We start from the raw sequence: 21,408 nt of genomic DNA, 5'->3' as shown, positions 1-21,408 counted from the left end.
GAGTAACAGTATCTTGTCAACTGTCTTTCAAGAATCACAAAATTTACAAGTACAATACATAAAGATTCCTTTAAGGACAATTAATTCACTCAACTATCCAGTAAGTTACTTTTTACACAAGCCATATATTTGCCACAAAAAATCTGCAGCACAATCAGTATCACTCCACACTTGCACTGAAAACCTATTGCACAATAGACTGTTCCATTCTAGGAGGATTTGGATTTTCCAGTTCTTCCCATTTTTCTTTGCTCTTCAGTAAAAGGTGATCATGTTTAAAAATGTTTGCCACAGTTTCAACATTTAAGAATATCAGTCTCTTAACAACCCTAGACTTGCCCACTGCAGGACTTCAAGATGGCTTTGGGAAGAAAGCCACAATAAAAACAGCAACCCGAGAAATTTCTGGCAAGCCATGGAACGCAGAGACCACCATGGACACTGAAAACATACGTTCTACCTCAGCAATACACCTGATAAGAATATAGCCAATGGGGATGTCCCCAAATAGTTACATAAGAGAATTTCTTCCAAAAAGTATGCTGGATAAAATGAATGAGGCAATGATATAACACACCACCAACTCTGTTTCAAAAACATATCATAACTAAAATAAAAACCTCTAAATACACATTTCAAAATAAGAAGGAATGCACATTCCATTCTCCTGCATGTTTTTGATCAAATTAAATTGATGTAATCTATAAATAAAAATGCTTTTGTAGTGATGTATTTGCAACAGAAAAGTATTATATTAATACTAAATTGACTTTAAATCCGTTAAAAGTTCTGCTGCTAATTGTTAAGTTTTTATACTCTATGTTGGGCTGAGCCATGTATACGTTCCCCCATACTGGTCTGGCTAACTCAGGGCCAGCTTGTTGGCCAAAACCACTTTTGCCTTACTTCGTCAGGTGGAACCCGTCTATCCACAGCAGTCTCTGATCCTCAAAGAGGGCCCCATGATCACCGAAGTCAAACCTCTGCCAACAACACTAGAGGCACAACCAAGTGTTGACCCATAGGATCCATCCATTCCTCCAAGGCTTTCCCTTCACCATCATGATCAAGAACACCCTCACAACCCTAGAGTTACTCTCGAGGTCACTCCCAAGGTCTCCTCTAGCAGTATCATTGACGCATGCCCACATGGATGGGCAGCAGGAGACAATAGTCTAAGCACTGGACAAGCCCTGGCAGTCTTTCAGCATTGTGGGACTGGGCCCTGGGCAAGAAATAACTTTTCCTAGATAGCAAATAAGGTCAGCAGATAAGGGCATCCATCTCCTACAAGGGCGAGTCTCCCACTACAATTTCCTGGGAGGGGGCAGGTGGTGGTGGTGGTGGTGTTCTGTTTGTTTGTTTGTGGTTTTTTTACAATTTCCTATGGGAAGTCTCTAAGTTTTTCTCTTGCTCTGTTACTACTGGGGCACCAGACCTCTTCTGCAGCTCCAAATCTACAGAGGAAAGCTTTCCTCCTTTTGCCAAACGCCACGAGCTTCCACAGCCTTCCCCATCCTGGGGATCTCCATCTGCCACTTGATTGAGGAACATGTCCGGCTGCTGCCTCTTTGGTGAAGTTAGGTGATCAGGCAGTGCTTCCATGAAGATCCTGTCAGTATCTTTATTCCCTCAAAATACATTGCTTTGCCACTATTAGAGCGAGAAGCTGTACTGCAATCAGCTTTTAACATTATTTGGACTATCACCTCTACTACAAAGGCTACAACAGCTTATACAACAATGTATACTACTTAGGCTTTATATTTCATACATTCCTACCGCTACTTTCTTACCACACAAGTTGGCCTACAACACAGTGGCAGTAATTCTCCTGGGAAACGGGAGACAGCTTTGAATACGATAAGGTTGAAGAGAGCCTAGAATTTTGACCTCAATGTCCAGGCAAGCACACTTAACAGTGAACTACCATGTAGAAGGTTGATACAGCCACCTCCTTCAGCCATATTTTAAGCAGAAACTGTGACTGTATTTTATGAGCGGGCAAGTTCAGCTGCTAATAAATGCCTGTTAGACAACCACCTCAGAGAATTAGAGGTCAGTCTACTTAGATTCTGAATCACAAGGAAGCATCAGCAGAAACCAGACCACTAGTTCCTTAGGCCAGAGCAGCTGGGAGTCTATCAAAGGTTGTATCTACGAAATGCTTGACTACAGAGAGCTGTGGAACAAAGTGGTTACCGAGTTTGCAGTTTTCACATCACAATGACTTATACACCCAAGTCTTCATTCAAATTCAGGCCTCATTCAGTCTTTTGGTTGTTTGTTTTATAATATACCTATTTATCAGAAATAATTGCAACTGGCATTTAAATGCAAAATTGTCGTGGTTTAAGCCCAGCCAGCAACTAAGCACGACGCAGCTGCTCACTCACTCCTCCCAATCCCAATGGGATGGGGGAGAAAATCGGTAAAAGAAGTAAAACTCATGGGTTGAGATAAGAACAGTTTAATAGAACAGAAAAGAAGAAACTAGTAATGATAATGATAACACTAATAAAATTACAACAGTAATAATAATAGGATTGGAATGTACAAATGATGCACAGTGCAATTGCTCACCACCCGCCAATTGACACCCAGTTAGTCCCCAAGCGGCGATCCCCTGCCCACTCCCCCCAGTTTCTATACTAGATGTGATGTTACATGGTATGGAATACCCCATTGGCCGGTTTGGATCAGCTGCCCTGGCTGTGTCCTGTGCCAACTTCTTGTGCCCCTCCAGCCTTCTTGCTGGCTGGGCATGAGAAGCTGAAAAATCCTTGACTTTAGACTAAACACTACTTAGCAACAACTGAAAACATCAGTGTGTTATCAACATTCTTCTCATACTGAACTCAAAACATAGCACTGTACCAGCTACTAGGAAGACAATTAACTCTATCCCAGCTGAAACCAGGACAAAAATCCACATATTTTTCAATCAGCTAAAGCCTTCACAGACTTTTTGAAACAGTGTGAACTTGTTTAAAGAATTTTTTATGGGGAAAAGAGTTTCCTGCACAAAACATTGCTTTGCTTCCTGAGAATGAGAATTGTAAAACTGGTTTAATAAATTTTGTTCTATTTTTCCACCTCCTGGAGAAAAGGAAAAAATATCCAATGACACTACTGTTATAAACCCATTAGTCCATTCCAGCTGAGTTATACTTTATTTCTGCTTTCAGCAAAACAAAGAAAATCCATGTTAAGCTAGCATTTTGCAACAGCTCTTGAAGCAGAATTGCCAACAGGATGTTTTTCTTTGAAAAAAAATCCCATCTGTAAAAGATACCACTACTCGTGGCATAAATGAACAACTTTATCACCAACCACAGGGAGAGGGCTCGAGGACTGGAATAGGCTTGGAAACACCTATCATCTCTTTCTATAGATACAGGAGTAAAGCACTAGTACACCTGCATATGCCATCAAGCAAACAGTCTTAACGTGGGCACAGTAAACATGCTTGAACAAAACTATGTCCATGAAAAATCAATGCCCAGGCTACAGCCCCACTGAAACCAGCCCATAATTAAGCTTGCTTGCTGAATTCCTGTAGGACCTGCGTCATAGACTGTTACAAGTCACGTATCAATAGCTTTTGCTTTTCAGCTGAAAAACCAGCTGTGGGACTTAGGCCTTTCTAAGAGTTACAAAGCATCACTCCAGAGCTACCCAAGCATCCACTTCCTATCATAGAGGAGACTGACTTACAGTATGGCACAATCTCTTACACTGGATGCACTGAAATCACACACACACAAAAAAAAAAACCCAAACCAAAACCCAAAACAAAACCAAACAAAAAAACCCCACCAAAAACCAACCAACAACAACAAAACCAACTCATGAATTCTCCTTTCAAAATGTAGGTTCTACAGCATACTGCATGTCCTGCTGTAATCAAGGATCCCATAATACAATAACACAAGAAAGTTCAGCAAGTAAGTGCTGGAACCAAACCTGTCACTTGCCAGCTGAATGATGAAACCATCACTTGCCATCAGGCTACCTCGTTTGCTGGCTTTCCTTCATTGGTGTTACAGGTCTCAAGACAGTCACCTATGGGGGAGGAGGGAGGGGAAGGAAGCCTGCTGTCCCAAAGATTATATTCTTCTGTTTGATAAGAAGGAAGAATGTGTTTAAAAATTATACTGACTAAACCTAGATCATCATGTCTTACAGGGCAATAATAAAGTAAAAACCTGACCCCTTTTCTATATTCTATCTGTCAAATGCCACCTCATTAGTTCACTGTCCTCTTTTAATATATTCATTACCAACCATGAACTATCTAGAAGCTTCACTGAATACTGATACTATACACTGAGCTAGATACACAGAATAAGTCCAAATGGCAAGAAGAGGCAACTTGTTTTCCAGCCCAAAGCAGATGGCAAACACAAATTTAACAGGGGAAGAAAAAAAAAAAAAAAAAAAAAAAGAAGAGGGGAGAGTGTTAATGAAAAGGAGAAAGGAGAACAGTCAGAAGTACTCTTGCTGCACCAGAAAGCCCTAACACCAAGCCTTGCCAAAAAGCCACAAAAGGAATGTGGGGAAGCAGGTCTGAACACTTGTCTCTGAACTGAGATATGAAAAAGCTTCTACATGAAAGTAAGAACAATCCAGGCAGCTGAACGAAAGCAGTACTACCTTCCATCAATCCCGCTCTTTCTTCCACTCCATGGTAAACCTCCTAAAGTTAAGCTCTGTCCTTTCACCTCTCTGTATTCTGCATTTCTTTTCCTCCTTCCGGGTACATACCATATAGTCCCTGCTCAGAGCATGCACAGGCATACTAAGCAAGAAGGCATAAATGTTGTTTATTGCTAGGCTGTATATTCTATGTTGGGGTAGGATGACAGGCCTCTTTTTGTTCCAAATCCCAATTTTATCCAGGCACAATTCCCTATTTGTGAAAAAAATATGGTTTTAGTTATTTTCTGTCATGGCTCCCAGAGGCCTCTAAGCATGGGCACTTATAAATAAAAACTTATTATTGTTTCTTATTTTGTCCTTGAGCAGGGAAACAAAAGGCAGAAGGAAACAAAACCTGAAACTAAACACTAGAGCAATTACAAAACAAAAAGTTTGTCATAAATATTTTGTGTCTCTAGGAAGGAAATGAAATCTCTCTTCCCTAGTTCACTAAGTTTATTTCTCCAAGTTTCTTGCTTGCAATGTTCTATTACTCAGAAGTATCAAAGAGCACTTTTAAGGTACTTGTTCTGATTTATTATAATCAAATCACATGAACATGTAGAAAGTGCCCACCTTGCCTATAAAGGTATATTGGGAAAAGCAACCAATCTCCAAAATCTTGTGTCTTTGTCAACACAAAGAAGCACAAAATCTACGTCTGCCTCTCAGGGAAAGCAAGGATTTGTATGTCCCTCCCTGATGACATTTATTTAGGACCCTTGCTATTGCTCCTGTTTAAGCCAACAGCACATGAATCACAGAACCAGAGGAGGACCAGCTACAGTGGACATGAATTATATTTATTTTCAGCTGACAGATGGAGAGGTCCCATTCTTGAATTATTTCTAGTTTTTAATCAATGCATGTCTCAGGCAAAATACAAGAACGTTCTGCAAGTAAGTACTGGAATCAAACCTGTTGCCTGCCAGCTGAATGGTGAAACCATCACTTGCCATTAGGCTACCTTCAGTTTGTGGGCTTTCCTTCACTAGAGTTACAGGTCTCAAGAGAGTCACCTATGGGGTGAGGGAGGGAAAGAAGCCTGCTGTCCCAAAGATTATATATTCTTGTTTGACAAGAAGGAAGAATGGGTTTAAGAATTATACTGACTAAATGCCAAGGTAGAGAAAGGTAATTCCCTTTCTAACCACAGACTGTTACTGGAATCAATTAAAAATTGAAAATAACAGTACATTTGTCTCCAGCAACATAGCAGACAAACAGGACACAGATAAAGAGATTGCAGTGCAAACCTAATGACACTTTTTGATCTGTCTGGCATACTAAGAGGTATTTCCTCTCAGCACATAAAAAAGCTACATGGATAGTGTTGTGCAATTTGGTATACTACTTATATAGAACTTGTTTATTAAGAATGAAGTGATTTGACAGGCTGCATAAAAACTGCACTAAACCCTACTTCATAATACTTCCACCCTAAGAATTATTTTTTTATCCTTTACTCCAAATTTTCTTGTAATATCTTCCACCTTTTTTTTTTTTACATCACCACTCGTCCTTTCCTTGACTTGTTGAAATTGATGAGTTTAAGATCACTTGCACTAACCCTCCATTAGCCTCACAGTTTAATAGGTAAATACTGTTTCAGCACAAAAACAAATCAAAGGACATACTGAGCGTCTTCATGAGGTGAATCATCCTACTTAAACTAATCACTTATCAAGAGGTATGGTTGCCACCTTATTGCTGAGAACAATAAAAAAAAAGACCTAACCAAAACCAAACAAAAACCAATAATAAACCAAAACCAACCACAAAAAAGCCCCCAAACAAACAAAAAAATCAAGAAAACCCCTCCTTCCTTCTAATTTGCTGTACATTAAACAGCAAAGAAAACATATTCCTGCTTTGCACTTCCAGCTAATCTCGCATAAATCACATCAGGTGTATATGTGCAAACACAAATACAACTTGTATGTTTGCTATAAAGCGTTCTACAAAGTTATTTATTTGGCACTGATTTCCACTCTTGAGACATTAGCTTTATATATTACCTCCCCCTGCCACCCAAACAATTGCCTGGGGTTAAACATTACATTGTGCCTCATGAAACCAGACACCTATAGCTTGAGTTGGATTCATCTATTGATGCTGCCCATTTTAAGCAAAAGCAAATAATTCTATTAAATTCAGTGGGCCTCATTCTGCAGTAGTCTTCAGCCAAATAATGAGCACATCAGTATGTAAGTTAACTATGTAACAAATACGTATTTATACATATTTCAGTGTAACTTATAATTTTATACTTCAAAATATTTGCAATTTTTTTCTCTTTGTTACGTACTCCTTCACATGCTGCTTAAGTAAATTTAGACTTTTTACTTATGTTTCAACATACTTAGGTTTTGACCATTGCCTTAAATCAAGCATTATTGAATTATACTCCAACAAATGTTCAAATAATAACTCACAAAATAGAAATCTGCTAATTGATCATAAGTTACAAAACAATTTTGCAGCAAGATGTGTACCGATTGCTGAACCCATGAAGAGTCGTGATGAGTTCCCAGGACCACTCTTATTGAAGCAGCAGTTTCTCGCATAATCACATCACTCCAGTTTCGCTCCAAGGAACTGGTCCAAGTGTATGTGAGACAGGAGGCAAAAAGCAAGAGACAAGCAGTAGAAAGGACAATTCACAGAAGGCTAATTTTAGAGTCCTCCAGGGAGGCTTAGCAAAGCACCAAAACCAGGCTTCTGCTTTGAATCTCCCACTATATTCACCTTTTTCTCCACAAGCTATAGAGAGTGCTTAGAGACACAAATACCCTTCTGCCCTTGTTTTAACCACAGAACTTGACACTTAAATGCCACTGATGATAGAAAGTTCTCATGCAGTATGAGAAAACATTATATTATTAAAAGAAAAGGAAAGTAAATTAACAACATACTTTTCATGGTCCCATCTTCCTCTTCATCATCATCGCTATTTATTACCATGGTCCCCAAGTCTGATTCTAACATAGTACTGTTATGTTCAATCATTGTCTGAGCGCCTTCACTCATCGTGCTTGTGGCCCTCATGGTACCAGCGCTTTCTGAACTAGTCTTCACCATGGTGTGAGAGTCCAGCTCATCTTCATCCTATGGAGAAACATTTGCCAGAATGCAGCAGATAATTTAAATAAACAAAGTTAAGAAGCAATCATTTAAATGCTTATTCATTAGTTTTATATGTTCCCATGACCTAGTTGTACTGCTAGACTTTCAGGTTTAAAACTTTAAAATAAATTAAAAAATGAAAAATGTTCCATATAAAGGAAGAATAAAAACTTCTTTCTCACAGATGTATGGCAGGGTGGATATAACAGCAACGTGGCCCACACACCCACTTTGCATCAGTATCCAGTTTTGAATATCGCAGTGATTTTCATGAGCCACTATACCTCCCTGGGTTCCATATCAGTACCACAAATTATAGAAAGTGATTTGGTTGTTTTGCAATGGACTATCACCAAGGAGTTGTGCTGATCACCCTTAACTAAAGTATTACGCCCAGCATCTTACATTACACCCAGTACCCAGATGACGGACTCCCATTCAATTTAGCTAGTAAACAATCCTCCAAAACAGTTTTGGAAGTCCACCTCAGAAACAGAAAATCAACTTGGCTTATTTCAAGTATTTAGTTCTCTTTAAAAATCTCTGTCACAAGAGTGAGCAAAATTACTTGTTGATACTATGTAGAAAAATAGTGGTTAAGTATGTGCTCTACAGGTAAACGGGTAGGTGAGCTAATATAATGAAGAGATACAGTAGCACTTTGAATCGGTGACAATAATGGGCCAGGAATGTGAAACAGAGAACTAATGACAATCCAGTTAATGAATTACAAAATTAATTTGGACTACCTATATTTGAAAACATTTATGGGAAATTCCACTGCTTTCCAAAGCCTGATTTAGATTATACATACAACATCACAGCATTTGAGGAATAATGTAATGGACTATACACATTTTCTGTATCAGTAAAACCTATTACGGGGGGGGGGGGGGGGATTAAAAAATTCTCCTTGTTGATTACATAAGAAATAATACCCATCACTGTGAAGTCATCCTATGTCAAATTTTTAAATTTTAAATACAAGACCCTACAAGGTATGGCACTTTCTGTTTCTCACTGAACTCATTCCTTTCCTTTCCTGTTATTCCCTGACACAGCAGACAATTTGCCTCTCGTATAAATATATGTGCATGAGCCAGCTACACTGCCTGAGTGCCTGCTTCTCTAATGGTTGGTCTAAGCAGATACAGCGAATTGTAGTTAGCAATAATACCAATACACCAGCTCCTGAAAACTATTCTATTATGTCTCAACTCAGAGGCACAAAAATAGATCTAATTTTGATTCAGAGAGTCTGGCTAATAGCATAACAATCTGAAATGAGGATACAGTCCTAAATCTGTGATTAAAATTTCAAATGTCAAATGTCAAAAGAATCATTATTTTCTGGATTATATTAAAGTTCTTCATGGGCATTCTTTCTGGGTTTTTTAGTTGCATTCTAATACGCTATATTTAGTACCCTACCCTTAAAAAAAATTATGATATCCCAAAGATACAGATAGTTTACAGCTACAGTACTAGAGGACTGCCAGTAAATAAATAAATGAGAGTATTTTGGTACTGCTCCTCCTGGTGGCAACTTTAATTTTCTTTACCTTGCTCCCCCCGCCCCGCAATGTTCTTGCTAACCCCAGTGTTTTCTACGAGTTATATTTTCCCCTTCCTAACAAGAGTACTCAGAAAGTAGAGTCCACAAGTGCCTTTCTGCATGGCATCTTAAAAGTGCCAGAACAATGAAGTTATTATTTCCAAATGCTTCTTTCAGTACTGCAAAACAATGCAAAACTGACTCGCTATGTACTGCTATTTCTCCTATTAAGCGCCACAAATGTGGCATCTCTAACATACAGGCAGGCAAATCCCTGAGTTTAAGGCACAGTTACATTTGATTTACAGATTTACTTGAATAATATTAATATCCACTTGCAGTGCATATGGTCCTAAACTTACTAAAACCCAAATCAGAAATGAAACACTTTCCTGAAGCTTAAAAGTTGTATTTTATAAGTTAGTGAAAAGAAGTGATGGCTAAAAATATGAAATGGAGTCCTAAGTAACCATTTTCTTATCTTCTGCTTCATTAAAAAAATTGATATTTTATTTCTTTAGTCAAATCAAGTATTTCGATTTGTTCTGAAGAATAGCATTTCATTTTCCAGTCTAAGAGTGTCAAAGCCTTTATCTTACTATTGTCTCTAGGCAGAGAGAACAGTTATCTTCTAGTACCTAGAAGACTAAGGATCACAAAAGCCCACCTCAGTACTAACAGAATAGTTGTCCCAAGAAGGGAAGTACATGACAGTTTCGATCAATAGTGTTTTCCCTGGATCTGGAATGAGGTACTGAGAAAAAGCAATATAAAACTTTTCCGGGGCCTGTGCATGCCCCAGAATGATTAATTTTGTGGTTTAAGTCAGATTGCTTCCAGAACTATATCATTCCAGTATTTCTCACAAATATGAGATTTAGCTAACACAGCAGTAGACTATACTGGATCCGAAAAAGTAACTACATAAAAATATCCAGTATATCCAAGTTATGTAAGTGCACATTTAAATGAGATGAAAGCGATTCCTTTGTACAAATTCTGATTCATGATTTACAGTTCATAAATATTGATGTAGAACTTTTGATCTGTTGTTAGAAAAGGTAAACTCACTGATTAAATAAAAACAAACACAATCTCAATTTTAACCAGGAAAAAAATATAAGGTATTAAAGCTGAAGTGTCATGTTCTCATCCTGTTTATGAAAACAGCTCCAAGAATCAAGCAATAAAAACAGCTAACTCTGGAATTAAACTGTCTGCTGTTCTCTTGTGTACAAGTAATAAGCACCAAACTTGTATTTGACAGGAGTTTCTGATACACCACTGTACAGCAACAGAAAGAGTGCACGAGCAAGTACTCTAATATCTCTTGAAATGCTACACAAGTGACAATAAACTACAGAAACTCTGAACAACATTATAACATAAAGCAAGTACAAGTGAAACATTGCCAATACGCTGCAACCCTATGGGACTAACTCTTTGGATCTTCTTAGGTACCAAAATAAGTTAGAAGTTTAACAAAACCAACCCTTAAAGCATGAAATTGCAATCATAGAGACTTGATTATCAGGACAGCAAATTCAAAAAGACGTCAGTGGAAACAACATGCAGGACTTTGCGATATGCCTGTAACATAAAAGATCTTATCATTACACGAGAAGTTTTGTCAGAAAAGATGGCCTTGCACATCATACCAGAGTCTTCATCATGATAGATGCAAATGAGCCGAGGTGATAATGATTAATGGATTTTTCTGTTGCATTTTTAACATTCATAGGAAAAAAGGGATGAAGACTGATAAAGAAAAAACCAAACAGGACAAGCAAATATGGCAGCTTGCTTTTAAAATCTCTTTAACTATGGTTTGTGCATGTAAGAAGAACACTAGAGGGCACCAAAGACAGCTAACTAGGCTGCAATACATTAAAGGAAGATTTACATGCTGGCAAAATTTAGTATCCTGTAAAATAATTTCATTTACTATTAACACCTCATCATCACCTTTGAAAAACGTGGCTGTAGTCACAGCTATCTTTTTGTAAAAGCACAGTAGTAGCTACATAAACACATAATATAGTCTGGTCAAGAACAAGGATTTTGTAAAAGTTCCTAACACGTACAAAGCCCAACTACAACCAGAGTATATGCTTAATACTGAGCACACATTTAAGCTTAGACCCATCAGCAAAACAGGTAAAAACTTAACTTTCAGTACACACTCATACCACATCAAATTCAATAGACATATGTCACGAAACAGCGTTTAAGCTTGTTTTCTACCTCCTTCTAATTGATATACCTAGTAACAACAACTTGCTGTGCATAATTACCTCCCTATGTTTACTCTTCGTATAATGGATTTCTGGCTCTGAATTGCTGTGGATTTTAACAATATGCTCTTAAAAAGCTGTTTATGCCCCTTGGGTAGCTAGCTATGTTTCTTTTGACAAAGTCATCTTTCTATATTTCTAACTTCAGGACACTTAAAGGACTGCTGTCAAACTTAATTAGCATTTATGTCAAGTGTTCTTCAGCTTAAAAGAAAAATGCTATGAGGACAGAAAGTTCTAACACTGTTTGTCATGCAAAGTTATATATCTATATACACACAGATACACAGATATATACATACAAACACATGAAAGATGCATGAAAGTAAATATAAAAACCTTCAGAAAATACAGCCTGGTGTACCAGATTTAAAACGCAGAATAACTCAAATGATTCACTAGTTCTTTTAAACTCACTATACAAATATTGTAAAAATATAAAGGAATATAATTAAAGCAATTATTTCTTAAGGTCTCAAAAGACAGATCCCAACTTCTCATAATTAATATATGATTAACCAAATAAACTTTTGTATGAATGAATAAATAAGCCTACATACAGGAACAATTGATGATTGACAGTTGGCTAAGTTGTTGATAGTTGTCAACCACTAAGTGTCTAAGAAAAACAAAAATGGAGTACTGAAGTAGTAATTCCTTGTTTGAATATTCTAAAATAATTAAGCATTCCTCACATAACAGAGACATTAAAATGTAAAAGAAGACATACAGGAAGAGCTGCTTGTTAGCTCATTCCTTTAAAGATCCACAGAAATAAATATTTAGACATGTTTCCTGTGAGCTGCCAGGCAACGAGTTACTTTACATTCCCATAATACAGCTGCCCAGCCTCAGCATCCAATTCACATCACATTTCAAAAAATGCATGAGAGAAGAGATTGGTCATGTTTAGTAATGCCTAAACTAACATTTAAACTTTGATATTGGGATTAACCTTCTGTAGAATACACCACTTGCAATTTTTGCTTAATTAAAAAAATCTGTACAATTACCTCAGCACCTATCAAAACATGTCAGTTTGTCAGAAGGCATTCTCATCACATGAGCAGCTCTTGTAACAGGCATAAAATCAATTCAGAGCACACTGTTTGTAATGATATTATCTCTCTCTGGAAGGATACAGACATGAAGACTGTATTCAACCTGGCCATTTATTTACAGCTGTATAATATGGAGTTTTGAACAGCATAAAATATTTACATTACAATTGACAACTTCCCATACTATAAAAAGTTCACAGACAGTGGTAAAAATGAAAAATAAGAATCATTTTTAGAGATGTGACTCTTCCTCACTTTAAGGAAAACAACCTGAATTGATCCTGAAAATTAAGTACCTAAGTGTGAAATCTTTGCATCTGATTAATTCTCAAAAACCACAGTCTCCTCTCCATTCCACTTTCAGTTATGTAAGTCACTTATAACCTGAGTGCCCATTACAATACATATATGGTTTTAAGAGGGAATTAAAGCTATAAAAACTTATTCAAATGTAACTGTTAGGGTTAAATCTGGTTTCCTAACAAAACGAACATCGTAGTTAGAACATTTTACACCTTTCTTCTTGATGGGTCCCAGAACACGTACCAGTGAGTAACGAGCACAACTGCTCACGCTTTATGTAGGGAATTCTTGGGGGGTTTAGATCGGTAAATTCAAGCCCCCAATAGGTTAACTGAAACCATTCTTTTTTCAATAGTATATGGACTCAATTCACTGCCCATGAGAGACCTTTAACATTGACAGATTCTACCTAACACTAACATCAGTATTTGCTCTTGCTTTTAGGTGTTACTAAATAGGCATTTCTCCAGGTTTGAGTCTGCCTTTGCACTTCTACGGTGAGGACTTCACAGTGATATCATTGAGAAAAATCCACTTTTAAGGTGTTATTTTCCAAAATTTATGTGCTAGGTGGCTATTACTTTCCAACTGAACAGTGACTCCAATTCCATATACAATCTGAAAACATTTATAGATACTAAATTATGAATATACACATGACTTACTGTCACTACTACTACTACACAAGGTAACATAGGGACTGTCATTGTCTCTTTCTAGAACTGCTGCCATCATTGCACATCAGCTTATCAAAACCTGTATTATGATTTGAACTGTATGTTTGTGTAGTCATGCAAACTACACACAAGCAGCCCTATATTTCTTCAGGGTTCTGTGAAGACTGGTACATAAGAAGGAGGAATATGCAATGGTTATTTATCTTTATACTTGAATGCTGGACTGCTGACTTCATCCACTACAGTATACCAACAAACTGGCACTTACATTATCTGTTTTCCCTTTCCAGATGGGAAAGAATAAGCACTCAGTTAGCAGTGTAAGAAGAATTGGTTTATTGCTTTTCTGGCAGTTCCCCAAACAAGTTCCAAATTAAATGAAAGACATAACCTTTGAGCTTATTTTGAAATTAAGCATTATTTCAAATTGAAGTGGAGGATTTTGAGGGATTTGTTGTTTGGTTGGTTTTTTAAATGACAAACACAAATACTCCAATGCTTTCATTTTATTCTTCTGGGTTTTATCCTGGTTTCCTTTAATAACTTGTCTGTCCATTGATCAATCTCTGCCTAGCATGCTTTGAAAACTAAAATCTGTGCTGTCCAGAATTTCACTTAATTCAGGTCTCAATCACACCTACGTGTTGCTCAGGAGTCTTCTAGCATGCAGTACATAAATAACATGCATTCAGGAAACAAGGTACAGAAAACTTCTCTGATTAAATAAAAAATTGTAACAGTTTGCCCTGCTGTTCCCTAGTTTGGCTGTTTTTGTGCTTTTAACAGATCAGAACCTTTAGTGACTGCAACTGGACAAGATGCTGCTGTCATCTCTCGAATCTGGAATTTCTTACAATGATGTACTGCACTGAAACTCAGTTGCAAGACATGGAAGTCTGTATTACAACCAAGAAATTATTAAAACCAGTTCGGAACAAGATTAGTTCTGCATTGTGACAACACGAAAGCTATTCATAGGTCACTACCAAACATGGAGTTTTGACAAACTGTATTTGTCAACAAGGAAATCCTCCTCCTCACCTCACCATTAGTATTCTTCATTTCATTCACTTGTACCCTCACTTTTTCTATTAAAGCTAAGTATTTCCAAACTTTCTTCACTCAAGGCTTACCAAGCAATACGAAATTATTAAAGGCATATATTTACTGATAGCAAAAGTCATACTTACTACCAAATTTCACGTTAACAGTTTTAACAAAAGTAAAACTTTCATCCTAATTACAAACCTTATCATAGATTATTCTTTAGAATCATAAAACCATATGAAAACTTAAGGAATTAAGACATCTCAACAGCATAAAAAAAATAAACAAAAATCTTTTTAAAAATAGGAACAAAAATCCCTTTTTATACTTCGTCTTTAATATAACAGCAAACTTTTTCAAAAGTTTAACTATTCAATATAAACCTTACAGCAAAAATACCTGGACATCCTCTTGTCCATTACAAGATATTTTTGCAGTAGTAAATTCATGGTGGCTTATAGTCTTCCTTTGATAAAGCTGATGGAGCTAAAGGGGAAAAGGCACAAAACCTCTCCAGAATAATCTCCAGGAGTAATCCATGATCAGGATAAAAAAATATGAAATTATCACACTGACAAGTGCAACTTCCCACTTTGCCAGCAGCACCAGCTAGTACTTCCCTTTTGTTTACTCCACTTATAGGAGGCATATCTTCTTACCTTTGCACACAGTCTTTCTCTACATTTGGAACATCCCCCAAGCTCAAAGAGATCTATTCCTTCTCCCTACTGAAGTTTATAAGAATGACACAAACTATTTTTTAAAAATATCCATTTTCTCTGCCAGGAGCAAAGCTGGCCTTTGCTGGAGAACTACAGTTAAACTCTCAACCGCCTTACCATGGTATTGCAAACATGATCTGAACTACTGTCACTTCAAAAGCACACATAGATCTGTAGCAAATATAAGACAGCCTGACTTACCTTAGCCCACAATGAACTTGACTACAGACTATTTGTGTAGCCTAGTCTACTACAGGACCTCTCTCACAGTGAACAAAACAGACTTATGATTGTAAGGATTAACCTTTTTGTGTTTTCCCCAAAGAAAAAGTTACAATAACGTGTTAAGCAGAGTTAGAATTTGTAGTTCAAGCAGTTACCACCCCTTAGCAATAAGCAATAACCACCCATTTGAACTCTTAAACTTGTCATCTTATGCTCTAAAATATTAAGGGATAGCTTGCATTAATCTCTCCTGTGCTTTGTATTCAGCATACCTTCAGTGTCACTTTAAGTCCACCCTTCACAAAGTTTACTTTGCATTAAAATAGACCCGAGGAGGCAGCCAGTTTATCTTGCTGAGGAAGCAAACTTCTTAGCTCAAAAACGCAGCAACTGCAAGGGCTTATGTAATTATGTCCAAATGCAATATATTATGCACTCAATATCCAGGATCGATCTCTCTTAACATCCCCTGCAAACATCATTTGCTATTATTTATTAGTTTTAGTTAATCAATTACAGTCTGTAAGTCAGCATCACCACAGAAAACTAAAAAGGACTACAACACATCAAATTACTAAGGATGATAGAACTATTTCAAGAAGAACTTCAATAACTAACTCCAAGGATACCATACAGCATAATGTGCATGTTCAATGTATTTTACTATTTTCTTTAAATAATTCTGAAGTCTTCTACAAGTACGGCAGTACAAAGGGCTTGCGTTAACAAACATACCTTCTTTTCAAAGTGCCCGTATTGCTGAAGTTTTTATCCAGACTCTCTCATCCTTCTTGCATATTTATCATCTTAAAGTCTCATTAGTGATCCCTCCACTCGAGATAATACAACTACAAAGGTTCATTTTCCAACTTATCCCCTTCTGTCTTTCATTACACTGAAGGCCCCTTTCATGGCCTTCTCCTATTCTATCACTTCATTCCATACTGAGAAGTCAGCTCTGCCTCAAATTGGCCTCTTCTATTACTCATTTACAAATGAGTTACATTTTCAAACCCATTTATTCTTTTCTCAGGTCTCCTACTGCCAGCAGGGCTGCCTCTAGCCCTCTGCAAGAGTGTCATTATTGTCCTTTAAAACTCCTCTACATCATGATCCTGAAAAAAAAATTGAGCAAGATATGCTAATGCCAAGCTTCCTATGCTGACTAATCTTGTATCTCCTCTGCCTGTGCCTCTCTGTCATCTACTCTGACCTTCTGCTTTATAGTTAAGAGCAATTTCTTCAAGGGGAGGCTGACTTCTGCTTCTGGGTTTGTTGATGCTCATGCACTGGTATATGATTACAGCTCCCCAAATTCTGTTAAGTGTAAGTAAAAAAATTACAGACTTAGCATTTCCATAGACTACAACTGCACTTATTTTTAAGAGCAATGCAATCTTGCAGCAAAGGCGGCAAATGGTATCCTGGGCTGCATTAGGAGCAGTGTCGCCAGCAGGTCAAAGGAGGTGATCCCTCCCCTCTGCTCAGCACTGGTGAGGCCACACATGGAGTGCTGGGTCCACTTCTGGGCTCCCCAGTACAGGAGAGACATGGGCATATCAGAGAGAGTCCAACAAAGGGCCATAAAGATGATCAAGGGACTGAAGCATCACTCCTCTGAGGAGAGGCTGAGAGAGCTAGGACTGTTCAGTCCGGAGAAGGGAAGGCTCATGGGGGACCTCATCAATCTGTACAAGTATCTGAAGGGAAGGTGCAAAGAGGACAGAGCCAGACTCTTTTCGGTGGTGCCCAGTGACAGGACCAGAGGCAATGGACACATACTGAAACACAGGAGGTTCCCTCTGAACATCAGGAAACACTTTTTTACTCTGAGGGTGACTGAGCATTGGCGCAAGCTGCCCAGAAAGGTTGTGGAGTTTCCCTCCTTGGAGATATTCAAAAGCTGTCTGGACACAATCCTAGGCAACCAGGTCTAGGTGGCTCTGTTTGAGTAGGGGGGTTAGACCAGATGGCCTCCAGGGGTCCCTTCCAACCTCAGCTATTCTGTGATTCTGCTCTCAACCCTACTAACCAAAGATACTTCTGTTATTTTCAGATTTGAGGCACCTATCTTTTACAGTTAGTGACAAGCAGAGTCTTGCTGTCTTTTTAACTCATCACCTATTCCCTGACTGCACCACAAAAATACAACGCAAAACTCCCATCTACTGCAATGGTAACACAATAACAGATTCCTGTCCCAGTCCTGGATTTGAGGTTCCTTTATACTAAACACTGAATAACCTGGGGGTGGAGGGAGGGGAGTGCAGTGTTACATTCTGACTTTTGCACCCATGCAAGAAGCAGGAGGAGTTGCTAAATGCTTCTTCAGTTGAGGTGGACCAAACTTGTGTTGCACCCTTCCACCAGCAGTGGGAGAGGGAAGGTGTACACCACATACTGAGCTGGCATGGATTGTTTCGTCCATGCCTGGCAATCTGATTCCCCATCTGCACCTCAGACTAAGTAATTACATGTCATACCTAATTTGGGGTTAATGCAAAAGACATCAACAACGCCCAAGTGTTTGAGGTCTACAGTTCAGAAGGCAATAGTAGGGAGGAAAGCATGCTAGTAAAGACATTAAGTTTTTATGTTGGTAATAAATCAGTCTCTTCAGAGATCAACTATTCAATATATCAAGTCACAAACATCAACTCTGCATGTCAAGTCACACATCTCCAACAGGCAATATTTCCTAACGTAAAAAGAAATAATCCCAACCTTCCCTGCCTGTTTTATTACTGACTGAGCAAATACAATCCAGAGTAAACCATCTTTATAAACACAAGCTATCAATACTCTTAGAACATACTCTTAGAACAGAATAACGTCCAGCAAACAAAAGACCATACTGTCTGTTGTGATACAAAACACTCAACGGAATCTGCTTGAAAAATATTCTTATATATAGATCACCACCTAACACTCTGTAACACATAACAAGGATTCTACAATTTGGGATAGGGCAGACTGCATTACTGCACTGCTCTCTTCTGTTTGCTCAAAGCTGTAAGATTTCTACTAACATTCCAATCTCAATCTTCTCTGCGTGTTACTCCTGAATGACCTTGGTTCTCATTGTATGTGTGGCAATACACTTCTTTGAAGCACATACTGCTGCATTGCACAAGACTGCCCTAAAATAAATCATGTAGGGAGAGTAATAATGCCAGGAACACTGACTTATTCCTAACATTGCCAAACAATTCTAAATGCAACCTATTTATCACACAACCTGCTTCTCTCCTCAAACATATGCTGACATCATCTGAAGAATGAATGCTGTCAACCTTTTCACTTCATAGGTGCAACTTGATTCAAACCATATCATAATCACCACTTACTGTGTGTCGTAACTAACTATTCTGTGCATTAGACTTAAAAAAAAAAAAAAAATTTAAAAAAAAAAAAAAAAATGCCCTGAACTGAAAATTAAACCACTTGTCTAGAAGCCCATATGTGAAAGTGGAATCTTAACCATTTAGGGTTTTGGTTTTTGTTTTGTTATTTTTTTATCTTAGTCTGAACAGCTGAAGTTGACATGGTGTCTTTTCCCACCTCCTAGAAAACCTTTTTACTAGGACATCTCACGGAAGAGTGCTGAAAGCTGGCTCATACAGCATTACTCACAGCAGCTTTACTCATCATAAGTAGCAGTGGAATATTCAGCCCTCATAGGCTAAAACCCAGGTAGAAACCTGGTAAAGAAAAGTATTTGAACACAAGTACAGGAAGTAGAGGAAAAACAGCAACTTATCTATAAAGTACAGATAGTTATAGGAAAAAAAGGTACACACCGAATTTTCTTCCTCTTCTTCTAGTTCTCTCTGCTGTTCCTCATGTCGCTTGGCCTTTATCTCCATAGCTTCAGTGATTAGGTCCCTTAAAATTGAAACTGGCTTGGCATTCTTAATAAATGTATGCTAGAAAAAAAAATTAACTTTTATAACATCATTACAATAGTTATGCTTCAGATGTAATTACAAGTATTACTCAACACCACAGATTTCAGTGATAAATAGTATTTTACATTACACAGTAATTAAAATCTACACTAACATAACATACAATATCTTTTAGCTGGTTCATAACTAAAATCTTACTTTAACTATTTTTAATAACAGCAAGCCTTGGGAAATGTAATCATATAACAACTGTTTTATAGTTAAGGATATAATTTTCCAAAGGAAATGTGCAGCAAGTAGTAAATAAATAGAGTGGTGATTGTCTGACATAGAAAAACAAACATTTTCAGATATTCAGTTACAGAATTTAATTAAACTTAACAAACTGACAGCATAAATTAGTGGATGTAAGCAGAGCAATTATGGCTGCCTACTTCAACAAACCTGTACTTTATATGTCATAAAGCATTTCTTGATCTATGATGCTGAAATGTGGAACAAGCAAAAAAATACCTTACTTTTAGCAGGAAGATTAATTTTTAATTCAAGGCCATTTAAAACATCACTTCTTCCTTTAAGACAATATGTGCATGATACCATTTACATTCGTTTTGCTGTCTAATAAACACTTGTTGTCAGAAAAATTCTCATTTTTGCATTATTATATGCAAATACAATTTAGGCAAAACCTAACTCTAAGCACCTCAAAAATGTATTATTAAATATTAGAAAATTGTTCCATGAAGAACAGAATTGATGAAGCCTAGTGTCCTACATTTACTATCTACCTTCTCCCTTGATATATTAATTCAATTACTCTCCTTTTTCATCCATGATCTTTCCCCACAAGCAGTATTTTCATTCCCACTCACACACACCCACAGCACCACCAGCTGCATCACACATGCTCCAAATTCCAGCTGGGGAAAGGGCCACAGTATTTGGTTTTCTGGCCAGTAAGCATAGGGAAAGAGGAACACTGAAGATTTTTTTCTTTTTTTTCTTATTTGCACACATTAATGCAAGTCTCTTCTATCCAGCTGCCAGTATTCACCTAACCATATGAACTTCAAACCTTTAAGGTCTCAAGTACTGATTCATACATCATATGAAAACCTATAACTTCCAATTTTTACTCTCCTTGCAGTCTATATTTTGGTGTTGTCACAGTGTGGAAAATAAAATAATCATAACATGACTTATTGATTTGATGATCTATTACTGGAAACTACTTTGCAAAGTTTTTATGTTCTTCTTGTAGCGGAGTTCACTGGAATGTAAATTTTAAAAGAGGCTATTGCTAGCTAGAGATAGAATAAATCTAGCATGAGAGTCTTACAGATGAAATTTCAGAAGATCAGATTCTTATGTAGACTGATGAACAAAGAAAATTAAGAATAATACTTACCAATAGCAGTGAAAAGCGTAGAACACTAAATTATCCCAAAGTTTAATGAATTAGGAATTGGGAAAGTAAAAGGAGCAAATGACATTGCAAAATTTTTCAATTCTGTCTCACTACCAAAGCAAGCTTATTTACAGGAAATTTTAGATTCCATTTCAGTCATCATGGAACCTATTATAATTTTTCTAGAAACCTCCCCCCACCCCATCTCTTTCACTAACTTTGGTCTTTGTTTTTCCTTAGTTACTTGTAGGCTTATTATGACAGCTCTGAAGGCAGTGGATAACACAAATATGGGGTCAAAGGAAAAAACTTTCTTCATGTTTTCTCTCTCCCCCATGTACTAAACTATGTGGACCCTGTAAAATTATGTCCATTTCACAA

At 37.4% G+C, this 21,408-nt stretch overlaps 1 protein-coding gene across 2 annotated transcripts in view; it reads right to left on the bottom strand.

Moving 5' to 3' along the window:
- Positions 1 to 21,408, bottom strand: part of STK3 (serine/threonine kinase 3) — a 144,711-nt gene that overhangs the window by 53,376 nt on the left and 69,927 nt on the right. The window contains exons 8-9 of one of the 2 annotated variants that reach the window (XM_030011545.2): positions 19,512 to 19,637; positions 7,617 to 7,809 (exon numbers count right to left, since the gene is read on the bottom strand). In XM_030011545.2, coding sequence (XP_029867405.1) covers positions 7,617 to 7,809; positions 19,512 to 19,637 — 319 coding nt within the window. The remainder of the gene's footprint in view (positions 1 to 7,616; positions 7,810 to 19,511; positions 19,638 to 21,408) is intronic. The other variant, XM_030011546.2, reaches the window with a different exon arrangement.

This window comes from Aquila chrysaetos, chromosome 4 (assembly GCF_900496995.4).
Source record: "Aquila chrysaetos chrysaetos chromosome 4, bAquChr1.4, whole genome shotgun sequence".
Classification (NCBI taxonomy): domain Eukaryota; kingdom Metazoa; phylum Chordata; class Aves; order Accipitriformes; family Accipitridae; genus Aquila; species Aquila chrysaetos.
This window is presented reverse-complemented; position numbering and strand designations above follow the sequence as displayed.